This window comes from Alligator mississippiensis, chromosome 4 (genome assembly GCF_030867095.1).
Source record: "Alligator mississippiensis isolate rAllMis1 chromosome 4, rAllMis1, whole genome shotgun sequence".
Taxonomy (NCBI): Eukaryota; Metazoa; Chordata; order Crocodylia; family Alligatoridae; genus Alligator; species Alligator mississippiensis.
In genome coordinates this window covers 33,631,379-33,649,811 of record NC_081827.1, presented here as the reverse complement: position 1 = coordinate 33,649,811, position 18,433 = coordinate 33,631,379, and the positions used below count along the sequence as shown (strand labels likewise).

At 40.8% G+C, this 18,433-nt stretch overlaps 1 protein-coding gene across 10 annotated transcripts in view; it reads right to left on the bottom strand.

Annotated features, from left to right (window-relative positions):
- The window catches only part of TAFA5 (TAFA chemokine like family member 5), a 655,021-nt gene that overhangs the window by 228,932 nt on the left and 407,656 nt on the right, over positions 1 to 18,433 (bottom strand). The window contains exon 3 of one of the 10 annotated variants that reach the window (XM_019487415.2): positions 5,509 to 8,217. The exons of the other annotated variants lie outside the window; for them this stretch is intronic. Within the exon in view, the coding sequence (XP_019342960.1) occupies positions 8,075 to 8,217 (143 nt within the window). The 3' untranslated portion in view covers positions 5,509 to 8,074. Of the gene's footprint in view, positions 1 to 5,508; positions 8,218 to 18,433 lie in introns of those variants that run through there. 10 annotated transcript variants of the gene reach the window in all.

Below are 18,433 nucleotides of genomic sequence, written 5' to 3'. Positions count from 1 at the left end.
AATACCCACCAGTTCATGTAAATATTTTATCAGCACCTCATGGTCAACTATATCAAAGGCACTGAAAAATCTAGTAAGATCACAGCTTCCCCTTTTGATCTCCCAGTAAAGATTACTGACCAAGGCTGGAAGAACAGGACTTGTGCTATACCCATCATGAAAGCCTGACTGACAAGGATCAAGGAAACCAACGGTATCCAGATGTGTTTGGAGCGGTCAGGTGACCACACTTTCATAGATTTCATAGACATTAGGGCTGGAATCGACTTTGGAAGATCATCGAGTCCAGCCTCCTGTCCCAGGGGCAGGAAGTCAGCTAGGGTCAAAGGATCCCAGCAAGATAAGCATCCAAATATTTCTTAAGTTTCCAGAGTAGGTGCTTGCAACACCTCTGGAGGTAGTCTATTCCAGGCCTTGGGGGCTCAGACAGTAAAGAAGTTTTTCCTTACGTCCAGCCTAAAACGGTGTTGGAGGACTTTGTGACCATTGGACCTTGTCATCCCTTGGGGTGCTCTGGTGAACAGGCATTCCCTCAGATCCTGATGCACACCCCTTATGTACATATAGGCTGCCACCAGGTCACCCCTGAGCCTATGATTTTCCAGGGTGAAGAGTCCCATGGCTCTCAGCCTCTCTTCATAAGGACTATTTTCTTATCCTCTGATCATTTGCATGGCTCTCCTCTGGACTCTCTCAAGCTTCTCCACATCCTTTTTGAATTGTGGAGCCCAGAATTGGATGCAGTGCTCCAGCTGCGGCCTCACTAAGGCTGAGTACAGTGGGAGGATGACATCCTGAGATTTACTTGAGAAGCATCTATGGATGTAAGCCAGAGTTTTGTTTGCTTTACCAGTTGCAACATTGCATTGGTAGCTCACGTTCATCTTGTGGTCAATCATGACCCCCACGTCTTTTTCGGCCATGGTGCTAGCGAGCGTAGCACCACCGAGCCTATAAGCATGCTGCGGGTTTTTTTCTCCCAAGGTGGAGCACCTTGCATTTGTCGGTATTGAATGTCATCAGATTTATATCTGCCCACTTTCTAAGTCTATCCAGGTCAGCCTGGATCACCAGCCTATCCTTGAGTGTGGATGCTCTACCCCAAAGTTTTGTGTCATCAGTGAACTTGGCCAGTCCACTTCTGACAACAGTGTCCACATTGTTAATAAAGATGTTAAAGAGAACAGGTCCAAGGACAGAGCCTAGAGGGATGCCACTGGTCGTGGAGTGCCAATGATGATTCACTTCCATTGACTACCACTCTCAAGGTCCGGCATTTGAGGCAATTCCCCGGCCATCAGACTGTGATGTAGCCAAGGCCACAGTTGGCCAATTTTTCTATACAAAGATCATGGGACACCAGATCAAAGGCTTTTTTTAAAGTCCAGATATATGACGTCAATCTCTTCTCCCTTGTCCAGGTGATATGTTACCTGGTCATAGAAGGAGATGAGATTGGTCAGGAAGCAGGTTGCCCCTGCCAAACATTATACAAAAAGTGCAATAACTTTGTGGCTTGTTCCTTTGATATCTTTAATAAGGTGCAGTTGGAGACATTTTATAACTATAACCAGTGAGGAGGGCATCTACCTCAATGAGGGAAATCATGACTTCTGGTCCCTGCTGTGAGGTATGTTAATGCCTCTTACTTTAAACAGAAATTGGTTAAAAGCATAATCAGTCCTTGGACCAGTCCCATCAACTGACCTGGCCACATATTCAATTAAAGATATCAAAGGAAACAGCCACAAAATAATTGCTCCCCCCCCCCGCTTTTTTTTTTTTTTTTTTGTAGAATGTTTGGTAGGGGCCAAAGTCTCAGAACCTCAAATGTATTTAAGTTCTTAATGCCTTGTATACATAAACATAACCTAGAAGTCTAAAGATCTTAGAAGATATAAGCAAAAGAGATTATGAATTTGAATGTTGTTATAGTGATCCAAACCATACCTAAGAATGTTCTTGGGTCCCAGACTAGAATACACAGTTTTAATCACACCGTACACATGTGCCATGGCAGGAAGTATGATTGAGTGGATTGTGTATAAGATCCTATTGCATCTTTACCTGGATATCTGGCAGGTGCCTTTGTCTTATTCGCCAATCTGGAGTTGCCAGTGTTGGTCGGCATTTACCAAACAAAACTAAGATGAGATATTGTTTAGGAGGTCTCTTGTTTATCTTGATGTTTTAACTAAGCTGCTTGGGTTGTTCTGTTGCTCTCCTGTTTTTAAGGTATTCTGTTTTGCTACTGTAAACTGCCTGAGCCTTTGTTGGGAAGGGTGGGATATAAATGGAAAAATAGATTAAAAATAAATAACACCTGTAACAGGATGGCAGTACTGACCTACCTCACAGGGATGTGAATTAGGTACAGTAAAGTACAGGTACAGTAAGGTGTTTGGTACACTTTATGTATGGGGATAGAGAGCCTTTAAATCTAAAAATAATATGGAGCAAAAATACAACATAAAACATTTCAGTGGGCAGACTCATAAATATAATAATGGGTAGATATTTTTAAAACTAAGTATACTTTCCTAGTTCTAGATTTGCTATATGCAAATTTGAATACATTTCTCCAGTTACTCATCTTTCTAATTAATGAGAAGTACCATGGGAGTATGTATTTACATAGTCCAGCACTTAAGAATGTTTTTGCTCAACTAGCATGTGTCAAGGACTCAATTCAATGAAGACAAATGGGAGATTTTCCACTGAGTTGAATAAGTATTAAATCAGGCCTAAACATGGGATTTTACTGGTACAAGAAGTTCTTATGGTACAAGGTAGGAGAACTACACTTCCCAGTTTTGAAACAATGTCCTTATAACTCCATGCTTAAATTAGAAAATAAAATAATAAAAATGAGATTAACTTTATAAATAAAATAAATAAATAAAATAATAAAATGAGATTAATACAGTGTGTAAGTTAATCTTCAAAGTAAAAAATATCTATATTATTCCTTTTATGTTCTGAGCTCCAAGTTTCAGATGATTAAAAAGCAAGAGATGATTAGTTAATTAGATACACAGTAATCAAGAATTAAACATCTGTCTCCTCATTTCCCTCTCAAGAATATTTTGTACTAGAAGGAAATACTTTAGATCATTCTAACTGGATTCTTGAACCTATTTTTGTTTTCTTTAACTCTAAGCGAAAGTGGCATATGATGGAATATTGCTTATTCATCATTTCAGTTTTATACTTGCTAAACAAAGATCATCTACCAGATTGGAGTATTCTACTGAAGAAAACTAAATATCTCCCACCCCTTCTCTCAACCTTAATTATTGGTGATATGCTACATACTAGCTGGGATCAAACAGGTTTCAACAGGGAAAAAAAATCTAAAATAATTTTGATAATAGTATCAGGAGTGCTTTCTGAGTTAGTAGTTTACAAATGATAATTTTCAAAGTGCTTCCATTTTCTAGTAAGAAAGCATTCTCTGTACATATTTTCTCAGGAAATTCTTACATGCTAAAAACGTAGTGTTGTTATTGCACCAACAGTCTTAAGGCTAGGGACAGAAGTTGCACATAAACCAGTTTAAGTGATCAGAAACCAGTTCAAAGCTGTAACAGAATAAAAGATCTGTGCACTTAAACCGTTTTCAAAGTTGTTGAAACCGATTTAAGATAAAACCTGGTTGGATATAGTATCAGACCGAACTGATTTAGGTCAAACTGGTTTATGGAACTTCTGTCCCAGATCCCCTACAAGTTCAAGTTAACTTACAGTCCCCCAGCATCCCAGGATGCTTTGCAGGCCTAGGCTGTACTGTCTGCCCCAACACAGCATGGTTGACCTTGCACCTCTGCTCCCTAGCCAAAACACTATCACTGCTCTGGCTAGGTGAGAAGAGGGCGGGTAGGAGGGTGGGGAGGCAGGGAAACCTGGCTCTGGACCCCAGCTGGGGTCTGCCTGGCAGGGGGTGAAACAGCCCCTGATAAGCTTTTCGCCCTGTTCTCCACTCAAGCAGAGAGTAGGGGGATGTGGCCAGAACCCAGGCAAGGTTAGCACTTTGAGGCATATGGGAAGGGAGGGGAGGTTTAAGCCCCTCCCCTGCCTGCTCATAAACCCACCAGGGCTCTGCTTGGGGGGGGGGGGGAGCAGGGAGAAGCCCCCAATAAGCTTTTCCCCGGCTCTCTGCTGAAGTGGAGGGGGTAGGAGGTATGGCCAGACCCTGAGCCAGGCCAGCAGAATGAGGCAGAGGGGAGGGAGTGGGGTTTAAACCCCCTCTCCCACCTGCATGGTACCCAGCAGGGGTCTGCCTGAAGGGGGCAGAGCAGCTGGACCTGTTTAAAAGTAACAGGACATGCTTTTCCCCTGCTCAAGGGAGGGAGGGGGAGGGAAGGAGTTGTGTCCTGATACCGGCTCAGGTCAGTATGCTGAGGCAAAGGGGACAGGAGGGGAGACTGACTTAAACACCCTCCCCTGCCCACATGGGACCACAGCTGGGGTCTGCCCGATAGGGGCAGAGCAGTCCCCAACAGGCAAACAGCAGCTAGGGTTCCATGTGAATCAGGGGCGGGATTTAAAACCCCCTCCTTTTCTTCCCCTCTACCTCAGTGTGCCAGCTCAGCCTGGGGTCTGGCCATGCCTTCCCTCTTCTCCCTCAAGCAGTGAGAAGGGAAAAGCCTGTCAGGGCCTGCTCTGCCCCCACTAGGCAGACCTGAGCTGGGGTCCCATGCAGGCAGGGGAGGGGGTTTAAATCCCCCTCCTCCCTCTGTTTCATTGTGCCAACCCAGCCCAGAGTCTGGCCATGGACTCTGCTTGACCAGAGAGCAGTGAAAAACCTGTCAGGGGCTGCTTTGCCCCCACCAGGCAGACCCCTTCTGGGTTACACTGTGCGCTGGAGAGGTGGCTTAAACCCCCTCTTGCCCCCTCCCTGTACCAGCCTGGGCCAGGGTCTGGCCAAGTCCCCTGCCCCCACTCCTCACTTGAGTGGGGAACAGTGGAAAAGACTGGCAGGGGCTGCTCACTTCCCCCACCAGGCAGACCCTGGCTGGGGTCTTTGCAGGCCAGGGTGGGAGTTTAAACCCCTCCTATCATACTCAGCAGGCAAGCCGGGGCCTGGCCACCCGTCCAACCCAAGCACGGAGGAAGTAAAGGCCTCAGAAGGCTTCTCTCCCAGCTTCCCTCCATCCTTTTGACTGAAGGGAAGGGAAGATATGCTTTAGTGCCACCCTCCCCAGCTTCTGGCCTGATCCACCACAGGCATGTGGCTGCATTTCCAGAACCAGAAATGAGTGTCTGTTCACTTGCTTCTTAATTCTATCCATGCAGTTTAGACTAGCCTACGAAGATTGAATCAATTCAGCATTGGGCTTTTTTGATTCTCTGTATTTAATCTAAGAATAGATATTAGGGCCTAACCTGATGCTAGCCAAACCCATTGCTGAGTTATATGAGACAAGTGAATAAACCTCTAACAACCATAACACAAAGACTATGTGAACTTCTGTTCTACTGGTGGCTACAAAGCACCAATTCACAGGATCATCATAAAATTCTAGTTTATTGGACAGATGCAAAAGTCAGACCATAAACCTTGGTGCTGATCCCCTCGAACACACACACATTCATGCACACACACAGACTCACAGTAGCTAGCTCTGAACACTAAGCACTGGTGTTAAGCTATACCTATCCCCAAGCACTGGAGTTCACTGTCGATGGCCAGTTGAGGCTTCTTTCAGTGTGATGTTGCTGCAGAAGGGGGTTGCCAGCTGGTCCTTCTAGCTGGACAGGCAGGGTGCTGGCCAGGTCAAAGAGGACACCGTTGCGGGTCATTCTTCACTGTCTTTTATCCCTCTCTGGCAGACTTTGGCAACTCCCCAGTTCTCAGGCTTACCCAATCCAGGGGTCATTGACCTTGAGGGATGTCCCTCTTGGTAGCTGCTGGATGGTAGCTGTCAGCCCCAGGGGTCACGTCCGCACGTACATGCAGTCTCAGGAGTCTGTTGATGAATTTTGATTGATTCACTGAAGTGATGAATAGAGCTCTGGAAGAGGTTGATCAGGGAGTATTTTAGCCCTGAGGGACTGTTTCCAGCATTGATTAGTTCAAATGGGGCTTCCATACCTTTAACAATGAAGTTTCCGGGCATTCCTGGATCTTTACTGATACTTTCTTCTCCTTGGTCTCGGATTTTGTAGGTGTTAATTGCCGCTCATTAACATACTTATCCAGACTAGCTACTGTGTTACACAATCAACCATGATTCATTCAGGGACCTGCTCCATCCAGAGATTCCTGCTCTTGCTAATATTGTTACATGGTACAACTTACTTTTAAACTTAAAGTACATTTGTAAAAGCATCTACAAGCTCTATTTTCACTACAAATACACCTTATATAAAAATAATAATATGATAAAAAGAAGAGAGAGAGGACAGAAGAAAAGGTAGAAAAGAGAAAGCATCCTCAAAAGGGGCCAAATACTAAAAGAAGGGCTTCTGCCATATGGAGGATCTTCACATTTGAGGGGGGAGTGGGGGAGACAAGAGGGTTTCTTGCTACACTACCATCTTTGATTTTAGGACTAGAGGTACTGCGTTTTGTTATTATCAAAGCTACAAGACAGTCTGTTTCTTTTCTCACTGATCATTTGTTTCTACTCTTATCCACTCCTTTTGTCTATTCTCATTCCTCTTTTATAGTCATTCCCATTTGCTAGTCGTATTTTTTTGACTTTTTTCATCCTTCTTTTCCTTGCTCTGTTCCTTCCCTTCATTTACAGCTTCTTTCTAAGTCCCCCTTTTTTACCTCCCTTCTTAGCAGCCCCTATTTCTGATTCTCCCTCTTCTTAATCTTCTCATCCTGCACCTCCTCACTCTCCAGTTCAAGCACTGACAAAATATCAATTCATAAACAGCTCTTAGAAGAGCCAAAACAGTTGACATACGACCCTGCTTCCATTTAAAAAAGTCACTTATGTAGGATAGTGTTATTCCATCTTCACTACAACAATCTTGCCTACACCTTTTTAACCTAGGAATGCTCATAGTGGACCATGATGGCTGAGAAGCCCTAGCAGTAGGTTAATTCACCATCTCTTTCACTTGGGTTCTCTTTCTCCTCTTCTTTCTAACCTTCCATTTTTTAAACATTACTCAGCATCTTCATAAATTGCTGGAATACCTGGGGAAAATCATCTTCCAATATTGATATTTATACAACAAAAAGATGGTTCAATTTCAGAATGTTAGACACACTTAACACAGCCTCAAATGCACCTTTTCACCAAGAAAAGTCAGTCCAGGATTGCCACTTGTAGGGGAAGGAGAAGCAACTACTTTAATCAGCTAAAGAATAACTGTTCATATCATAATATGCAATTCTCTGGAAAAACCTATTAATTCAATTATGCTAGCAGATTATTTCAGGTCTTTATGGAGATAAGTGATTTAACATAAATTACTTAAAAAAAGTCAGGCTCTGTATAACATATCTACAATTATCTGATTAAAACTACTACTGTTAAGGTAAATGTATTTGTTTCAATGGACAATATGTAAAAAGAACATGAATAATAAATATTTCACTCTAGGCTGAGACACAAATAGGGAGGGGAGAGAATTATAATAATCTAATTGGTTTTCCACACAAATTTATTGAATGAAAATTCCCTATTTCACTTCTATTGCATTGGACATTACAGCACCTATTTCAGACTTTTATAACAGGAATTCCTACTTTAACAGCATATGCTGTATCTGATGAAAGGAGTTTGAATAGCCATATTATAGAATATTGTATTATGTGAGAAAATAGTTCAAATGGTTTTGTTTTCAATCAGAAGGTGCAGATTTTAGGCATCTGCATTAAATTAAATAGACTCAGTATTAAAATGAATAAAGATAGCACTGCATCAAATCTGATAAAATTGCTGTTTTCTCACACAATACATAATAATCCCACCCTCATTGACAAGTATAGTAATTTTAACATTCATGCTTTGTAGATAATGCCATCAGTGTTGTGATAAAAATAATAGCATTTCTGCAGACTTCAAAAAGAAATTGTTTAAATAGGATTTTGTCCTCTCTTTTTCTTCACAATTCAGCTCTTCATATGGCACCTCTGGCAAAAGGTTAGATGAGACACAGATTTGATTAAATGGCTCCAGCTGCCTTGCTGACTTTGTTTGTGTTGCAGTCCTTGACAGAAAAGAAGCAGGGTGCTTTCCATATTGCGTTCAAACTCTGTAAGAGGTTATGTGCATGTTAATCCAGACAATACTAAGGGGGCCAATAACATGTTGTGTAGAGGGACTTTTTTATGCTGGATTCATAGCAAATTCCCTCCCCTGTCTCTCTCTTAACTCCCTTGACCCTTTTCTTGAACAACGTGACATTTCTGAAAAATCAATGGATTTTCATAGTGACACTTCAATCTGACTGATGATTCAGTTGACTAAGTGAATTCTCCTGAAATCACTTAATAAAATCAGCTTTATTAGCAAATGAATTAAACCTTAAAGAGACATTTTTAATCATTCCTGACTGGCTGTGACAATTTAAAGTTTACTTCCCTTGAGCCCACCTTTTATTACAAACAGTGTTAGTAGGTGCTTTAAATGGATTTTATAAAACTAAAAACAGCATGACAGGGCATGAGACAAGAGCAAATATTTTTCAGGTGGCATAAAAATCATCAGCAAAGACAAAGGAGTGTGTTAGAGCACTACTGAGCACAGGTGCTATGTATAAGATCTCTGGATCTATCTTGTGCAATGTCACTGACAATTGCTATGAACCTATTCAGAGTTTGAATTCTCTAACTCTTCCCATTAGAGGACTGAAAGAAAAAAATAAAATGTATGACATTTTGCCAAATGTTTTATTTCACTCTTCTTTTGTGTTTATGCTGTAAAGGCAGTATGTATGTTTCAGTCGGAGGTGTCACTAACAAGTTTTGGGCCGTGGGCAAAACCCTCTTGTGCCCTGGAGAGAGGTTGGGTATCAAGTGCAGGTTGGGTATCAAGAGGGTATGTTGGGACAGGGGAGGGGATTAGGGAAGACTCCAAGACCCAGACTGCTACTGCTGCTGTATCACCACACCTGCTTCCTATGGCCAAAAGTACAGGGCTGCTCCTGCTGTGGCAAAGACACAGAAGGGGAGCTGTTCCAGAGCCCCCTCTAAATCAGCGTCCCTCACCCCTCTCCCTCTGCTCCCCACTTCATAGTTACACTACTGGTTTCGGTCATCATTGTCTCTGTTTACCAGTTTCATGCTATTAATGCCGGGTATGTGCTATGCACAGGGAAAATATTTCCCATGTCAGTGAAATCCCGACAGAACTGTAATCAAATAAACATTAATTCTGAGTGATCATTTAACTACAGTAAATGTCCATCAGTTCATATGATTTTATGTTGCTTTATAACTTTCCATCCTTAAAGTCAAAGTAATTAATGAACTTGCACAGTTTTTATTCCATTGTTCTGGTATTTGTGCAAAACTCCTTTTTGTGCACAGGGGTATGATTTTGCTAGATTTCCACAACCTTAAATTAAGGTATCAAATATAGATACTGCTGTTAACTGTAACAAAATATTTTAAGCATATGGCCCAACTGAAGCATATGCCCAACTCTAATGTGCAAAGATAGATTTTGAGCATGGATGACAAAGGGGGAGTAACATGACCATATGTATTGTCCATAAAAATAAATGTATTGGTAATGATTATAGTCTGTGTTAGTCACAAATTTATTATCAACTAATCTATAATTAATACTCCACAGAAATAATCAAGAAACAAAAATGGTCTTTAAACAGGCAAAAACATGATACCATATTTAGACAGTTCTTTTTTAAAAATTAAAACCATAAGGGTATTAGGATCAGTTTGTCCATCAAGTGTTCATTTTGACTTCCAAACAATGACAACGCATTGATAAATTGTTATAACCCTCCCTGAGGAAAGTATGGTAATGGGATTGTGATTTGCTGATAATATTGATTATTACTGCAATGTCAAATGTCCAGATTTATGACAATATGATAACACTCTAACTGACAGCTATGCAGATCATTCAGCTTTTCAAAAGGACACATCATTTCTTCTTTATCTAATAATATCATGGTGCCTTTTCAATCAGGAAAGCACTACAAACTGAAAAAAAATGTCAAAGACCTTAAATATTTATTTTATTTGTGAAATATCGTCATGTTCTTAACAATATTTTCTCACTGCTAGCTATATCGCTTCTATTTTTGGTATGATTGTTTCTACTTTTGGAATCCTTAACGTAGTAAAAGAAGTAGATTTTGCTGAAATAACCCCAAACCAGCAATGTCTAGTAACAATGCTGTGAGCCAGATCACTTTATCCTAAAGGAGGGGAAAAAAAACAAGGGAAGGAAGTCACGGAGTCTGACCCCTACTTCCACCCCCATACATGGATTCATTAAGACTTGGGGCAGGGTAGGAGGGTGTCAAGTTGATTTACCAACTTTTACTGTTCTTATTCCAGTATTTTGGTATACGTGAAAAATGGTTTTTTTGGTTTTTGGGGGGGGGGGGGGGGGGGTTGCACATACCATCCCCAGGACAGGGTAGATAGAAATGCCAGTTTTCTAATCCCATATAAGAAGTTATTTTGCTCTCAAAGTTAGTGTCAAACTCCCAGTAGCATCAGTTGCAGTAAGACCTGGCTCATAAGCAAAGTTTGTACATATGTGGGGAGACTGCTGTTTGAGGGAGACAGCTCTAAATTTCAAGGCAGCCATGACAGCCATAGTGTACCAAATTCAGTATGTTGAATCTACATGGCTGTCTATCCATTTGGAATAATTGAAAATTTCACTCATGCGATGAACCAATCATTACCCTCTGGGATTTAGGGCTGAGATAAAGTTGGGCTTTTCCAACTTTATTTTTACTCTGTATTGAGAGGTCAGTAGCACTTCAACACAACCATTTTTTGTCCAGGTATGAATGAAGTAGCCACAGGAAATCATCTTCAGGAATGTTGTCCTAATACATCATAGTTTACAGATAACCAGATAACCTGCAAAAACTCAGATGAAAAGAAAAATTAGGAGTGATACAATGGTTCTAATTTTATTTTGTTTTGGTCACCATCTAATTAATTACCAGAAGACTAACTATAGAGCCATATGTTTGTCAATTTAAACAACAAACCATGGGTGCAGTTTATACTGTATGTAGCTTAGCTTATTTTCAATCAATGTCTTCTTAAGAGATGCTGAGACATCTGGTTTAAATTAATGGGAGGTGAAGGTTCCCAGTCTCTGAATATTAGGCCTCATCCAGAATATAATACATTTTATTATCAAAATGTGACTTACTGCATCTCTCCAGCTTTATACTGCCTTCTTTCCCTTCCACTTATTCTTCTCTTTCCTAAAAATAGATCAAGATTTCTCTTTTTCTGAATTATTTTACCTTGTCTCTGTTTCTCGTAATTTCCTTTAACCCATGTTTTCTCTACATCTTTCCTTATGTTATGATGCCTATCTTCGCCACTACATTCAATCTCTCCTTTCTCTTCCAATAACCACATTACCTGGTGAATACCATGTAATTCTCTTAACAAAGTTCTCTCTTCAATCTCAACCTTGCTTTCTGCTACATCTACTAACACAAATTCACCTAACTAATCTCTATTTTACAAACAGGAGTTGAGCAGGCCACACACACCCACTAGTCAGAGAAATAAGCATACCAACCAAAAAGGAAAAATACCCAGATAGGAGACCAAGTTAATTCCCACAGTCAGTTTCACTGGTAGAAAATAGAATGAGAAAAGCTTTCTACCGCAATGCTGTACACGGACCTGTGTAGGGGATCCATCATTCTTACAAGCTTTAAAAATTAAACTATGTTATTAATGATTTGAGACCCCATTATGTTCTTACATCCCTTGTAACATTATACTTATCCAAATGCAGGCGACATTGCTTTGGGAATATGTTTAGCAAACATGAAGCTATCTGTGAACTCCCTTGGATACATTTTACATACCTATTTTTGTAAATTCTTTCTAAGAGCTACTTATATATTACTGAAAGTATCTGCATGTAATGACTGACATAGGGATGAACCTGAAGGATTTTGTACTTGAGCATACAAATGTGAAATAAAGTCAAATTTGCATTCTAAGGAAATTAATACTAATATTTTATATAGATATATAATCTGCCGAATAGTTCCAGAGAGTTAATTTCTGGGAAAGGTAACTTTAATTCTGTTTGTATTTATGAAAATGGATTCTATTAGCACTTCATTTGCTAAAAATGCCCTGAGCCTTAGGCTATGCCTAAAGGCAGTGGCATTATCTGTGCTATAAATGCCAACTATTTCAAGGACTGGTGCTGATAGTTAGAGTAAAATGTGGCAAAATTACAATATGATATAATGAGGACAATTGAGTATTCAATTTGATTAGAAATATACTTTATATTTGACTGTTTTCTCTCCATACCATTTAACTGATTCCTTTAATAAAATGTAGTTTAATTGTGATCTTCATTAAACAGCAGCAGTGATTGGTGATCATATCAAAGGTAATAGCTCTTATGTCATCTTTTAAAATTCCGAAGGCTTTGTACCAACCTATATTATTGTAGAATTAATTTGGTAACAAAAAGCAAATGTCCTTTGGTGTCTCAGTATTGGACAAAAGCTTTGACATCCATAAACAGTCCAGTAGAAATGATGCATGGAAATGTTTCTGAAGTCCACACCAATGTATTTCTTACTGATACTCTTAGACACCTAATACTGCACTGTTAAAAACATAGTTGTAGAAAGAGCTATTAAAATAAAAAAAGAAAAAATTATGATCCAAGGTGAAGAAAGAATTTCTTGAAAAAATATAAAACAAGCAAATCCTAACCAGATTTCCCTCTTCTGTTGCAAAGTATGCTTCAATGTTCCTTTAATCCAAAAAAGCTTCTTTTATTCAGTCACCAAAATCTCTGGAGTGTTGTTTTACACAGTTCCATGAACAAACAAAAAATCCTCTTTCTTCCCATCAGCCTGTCTGAAATATGACAACATGCCATATTAGAGAGCTTAAGTCAGAAATCATTCTGCCTAGAAACACAAACAAACAGAGTCAATATCTTACACAAACGTCTAAGAGATCATGTAGAGCTGTATACCTTTGCTGCTGGTTGAAAATCCTACAATTGGTTGCTGTCGCATGTTTTGAAACAGAAGAAGTTCCCCAGTTTGAAGCAGCCACAGTTGGAACCAGTTATGGCACAACTATGGAGAGGCAGACATGAATCTTCACGAATGATCTGAGATCCTGGTAGTCAGCCTGGTGACATTTTCACACTAACTTGATACAGCTTGTACTACCATAGTGCCTCATAGGAAGCCTGATATGTGCTTCTAACAATTGGCCTATCTGAGAATCCCTTCAAAGTTGCAGGGGTTTAGGTTGTAGCCGTGTTGGTCTAAGGATATAGGCAGACAAGGTTCCTTGGGTGAATTTGATATCTTTTATTAGACCAACCCGAATGGCTGGAGAATAGTTATTAAGCAAGCTTTCGGGTTCAAAAACCCTTCGTCAGGCTAAGGAAGCTGCAGCAGTTGGTGTGTGCTCTTCCTGGATGGAATGAAAAGTAAAGAAGCCAGGGGCTGGGCTGGGCTGCGGAGTCAGTTGCCAGGCAGATTATAATGTATCAAAAATCCAATGTCTATGTTTAGTCCCTGATCTCTAGTATCCAGCAGGTTGATGAAATGGAGCTCATAGGCTCGTCTCTGGGAAGTGTTGTGTAAGTTTCCCTTGAGGATCAGGACTGAGAGATTGGAGGGAGAGTGGCCCTCCTGTGAGAAATGTGCCCCCACCGGTAATTGAGTGTTTCTGTCTTTGATGGATTTCCGGTGTGCATTCATTCTGGTGCGCAGTTGTTGTCTGGTCTCTCCTACATATCTTCCATCAGGGCATTTGGTGCATTGGATGAGGTATATTACATTTCTGGAGGTGCAGCTGTAAGATCCTGGGATGCTGATGGCTCTGTTGTGGGGTGTAGTAATTGTGGGGGTGGTGGAGATGTGTTGGCAGGTTTTGCATTTCTTGTCCTGGCACGGTCTGGATCCTTTTGGTGTGTTCTGGGCTTGAGGAAGTTTGCTTCTGGTGATGAGGTTGGTGAGGTTCGGTGCTTGTCTGAAGGCTAGGATGGGTGGCTCTGGGAAGATCTTTTTAAGAATAGGGTCTTTTTCTAATATGGGTTGCAATTTTTTGAAGATTTTCCATACAGGTTCAAGGGATGGGTGATACGTCATAACCAGCGTGTGCGATTTGTGGGTGTTTTTCTTCTGTACTGCAGCAGTTCTTCACGTGGTATCCAGGTGGCTTTCAAACGTGCGATCTACCTTGCTGGAGGAGTGTCCTTGCTGGGTGAAAGCCTTTTTAAGATTGGTGAGGTGGCAATCCTGGGTGCTCTCTTTAGTACAGATGCGGTGGTATCTGAGGGCTTGGCTGTATATCACAGCTTTTTTGGTGTGTTTCGGGTGATTACTGGTTCTGTGCAGATATGTGTGTTGGTCTGTGGGTTTCTTGTATACTGTGGTCTGTATTTTACCTTTCTGGATACTGATCATTGTGTCTAAAAAGGGAATGTTGGTGCTGGAGTATTCTAAAGAAAGTCGGATGGAGGGATGGTGACTGTTGAATTTCTGGTGGAACTCAATCAGAGATTGCAGGTCCTCACTCCAAATGATGAAGATGTCATCGATGTATCTTTGGTATAGTAAGGGTTTGATGGTGCAGTTCTTGAGGAAGTCTTCTTCCAGGTGGCTCATAAAAAGGTTGGCATACTGTGGGGCCATTTTAGTGCCCATAGCTGTTCCCATCATCTAGAGGAAGTGTTGATTATTAAAAGTGAAATTGTTGTGTGTGAGGATGAAGTGTATAAGTTCAGTAATATCTTTGGGTCTGTATTCTGGGTTGTAATCTTGTTCCTGTAGATATGTAAGGCAGGCATGGATGCCATCCTGGTGTGGGATGTTGGTATATAGGCTGGTAACGTCCATGGTGGCTATGAGGGTGTTGCTGGGAAGGTGGTCTATGTTTTTAAGTTTCTGTAGCAAGTCTGTAGTGTCTTGGACAAAACTTGCTCTGTGGGTGACAAGCGGTTTTAGGATGGATTCAACAAAACCTGATATTTCCTCAGTTAGGGTCCCATGGTTGGATATGATAGGTCTGCCAGGGTTCCCTTGTTTGTGGATTTTAGGAAGCATGTAAAAAGTCCCCTGGTTAGGTAGCGGGGAGATCAAGGTCTGTAGTTTTTTCAAAGTTGCAATCATTTAAAGCCTTTCTAAAGACATATCGCTGAGGAAAACAAGCAGATCAAATGTTAAACAGAACATTCAACTGTTAACTTAGATCTTTTCCAAGTCTGCCATCTTGTTCCTGTTTCCATGAACAGTAACAAGAATCATGGAAAAATTCTTTTCAGAATAGAATTGAAAAGAATTTTTTCCATGATTACTGTTGTTTCCATCATTACTGTTACTGTTCATGCAAACAGAAACAAGACGCCAGAACTGGAAAATATCCAAGTAAAATACTTGGGTGAACTACCTCAGATCAGATTATTTTAAGCAACATGACTGTAGATCAGGAGTAGTGTTTGCAATCTTTCGCTAGTGCTGGGAGCTGTGTTGGGAACCTGATCCAAGTAACTGGAAGTGATGAGAGAGGTGGGTGGGACTGAAGGGAGCTAGTGGGTCTTCAGTGGGGTTTGGTGGGTCGCTGGGGGATGGGGGGTTGTCTGTTCCAGAGTGAGGGATTCAGTGGGCTAAAAGTGAAGGGGGTTAGGAAAAAGCACAGCCCTGGAGCTGGGGCAAGCAGCTGGGCTTTCCTAGGGCAAGTAGTAGGGCTGCGCTTTGAAAGCATGAAGACATTCCTGATCTCAGTTAGTTCACCTATTCAGTCTGTCTAGTCATACAGCAGCACAAAGATCATAACTATCTTTGGCTTCCCTCAAGAAAAATAATGATTTTACAAAAAAAGTGATAAAAAATGAGAGGAAAATTAAGTAACGGACATAACTGGATGTAGACAATGAAAGAACTAAGAAACAAAAAGAAAGTGAAAGAACTAATAAGCATGTTTAAGATGGTAAGGAACATCAAGGGTATATAAGATAAAATATTTTAAAATATTTTAAAAATTGCCATAAGAAAGCATTTTTCTCTCTTCCCCTAGAGGGCAGGACATAAAAGAAATCTGCAGTTAAGCAGATTCAGAACAATTAAAAAAAAAATCATTTTCCTAACTGTAAAAATCAGTAGGACAGTAGAACGAGCTTCCTTGGGAAGCTGTGAAAACTCCTTCATTGGAGGGCGAAGGACAGAATTTATTATAAGTCACAAATTCTGCATTTGTGAAGGGGCTTGGATAAGAAGAACATCAAGGGCCCTACCAATCCTACAGTCCTATCATTCTTCCTCTGCTGTGGTAGTAGGTTCAGTAAGTCATTGAAGTTCTGGAGTGAAAACCCATAGCTTTAAATGTTTCTGAAGAATAGTTAGTCTACCTTTAACTGGAAAAAAACCCCCAGAAACAAAGATAATTTGGTGCGTGGGGAGGGGAGAAACAAACAAAAAATAATGGTGCAAGCAAATGAAATATGAAGCTAGAGAAGGACAGCATTACTGATTTTCACCTATATTTTCATTCTACTGAGGCTGTTAGTTGCTTAACAGCCTCATATTAATAAAAATTCCAGAATCTGGATTTATTGACTGAAAACTACACTATCATTTGTTTCTGACAAAAAACAAGAGGTTTTCTTTAATTTCAATTAGATTCTTCAACTTTTACTATTACCACTATAATTATTCAGTTCCTCTATTATCTTCTTCATTCATGTCATTAGCCACCCACTGATTTTACTTCACCAGGCCACATGTGCTCATCTTTTTGTTTCTATCTTGTCTCTGCCCTCTCCCCCACCTCTGCTTCTCTCTACCAAGACTTCAATATCCAGAAACATGCTCTGTTCTTAAAAAAGGTCTGTAAGAACGAGGAAGGAAAGAAAAGAAAGAAAGAAACTATTGTGGAAGCATCAAGGAATGTATAACCACAATCCAAACTAATGAAAGCAATAGGAGCACCTTTCGAAGCAACCAAAGCAGGAACCTTAGACATCAGATAAGTTTCTGCTGGTTTGACTGGACTTTCTCTGCCTTTAATGATTCATTATTTACTCCAACCCTTCTTCTCCCATTCCACAATAACCTTTTCACCTCAAATTCACTCCTGCTTTTATATATCCCTTTCTTTTCCCACCTTCCTCTGTCCTTTTCACTTCAGTGTTTCCTCTTCATTCAGCTTGCTTTTAATTTAGCCATAGCTCCATCCAACAAAATTGATACAGCTGTAAAATTGATGAACTAACATAATATTTGCTGCCATCATTTTTTCACTGTGTTTCTGAGTGCTATCCCTCCCTGCCATTTGATACTAATTTATCTATTTAGGCTGTAAGCTAACCATTGCTGGAGCTGACTGTTATTCTGCATCTTAGCAGACTCAATGGCTAAGTACCAACAATCAAAAAGCCGGAGGCTGAATTGATTTAGTCTTTGCAGGTTAGTCTAATCTGCAGAGATTAAATTGAAACAGCAGTGAACAGACATTCAGGAATGCAGCCACATGCCTGCAGTGGCTCAGATCAGAAGCTGGGGGGCACTAGAGCACAACTCTCTGGCACGTCCAGTGTGGGCTGTGTGTTTGTTTCCTCTTCCTCCTGCCCCTAAGGTCTCTGGGATTTGTAGTCCAGAATCACATCAGCAGGACTCTGCAGCATTGCTCATCACTTCCTCTTTCTGCTTCTAGGTGCCTCTGGGATTTGTAGTCCAGTTGCGTCTGGCAGTATGTTTGAGCAGGGAAAGGGGTGCTGCCAGCCTTCACTGTTCCAGCTAGGGAGCAGAGGGGCAGAGCCAGCCCTGCTTTCTGAATCAGACAGCCCAGCCCAGCTCAGGGCTGCAGAACTTGCTGGGATGCTGGGAGACTCTGTTTTAACCTGAAACAGGAAGAGGTCTGGGACACAAGGTTCATAAACCGGTTCGACCCAAATCAGTTAAGTCTTATACTACATTTAACCAGATTTATCTTAAACCAGTTTCAGCCATTTTGAAACTGGTTTATGTGCACTGACTGAACTTCTGTTCTGTTACAGGTTTAAACCAGTTTCTGGTCATTTAAGCCAGTTTGTGAGAAACATCTGTCCCTAGCCAGTGAGGCATCCATTCTTGGTAGGTTCTTACTACAACAGCAAAAAATTAAGAGTGATTTCCTCAGCCTTGTGTCCTCTGTTGATCCTCTCTCCTTTTTAGCTCATCAAAACTGAGAATATAAGCCTCTCAAGACAAATTCCAAGTCTCACTTCTTGGTACATCAAGTAGAATGGTTTCCATGTTGTAAAAA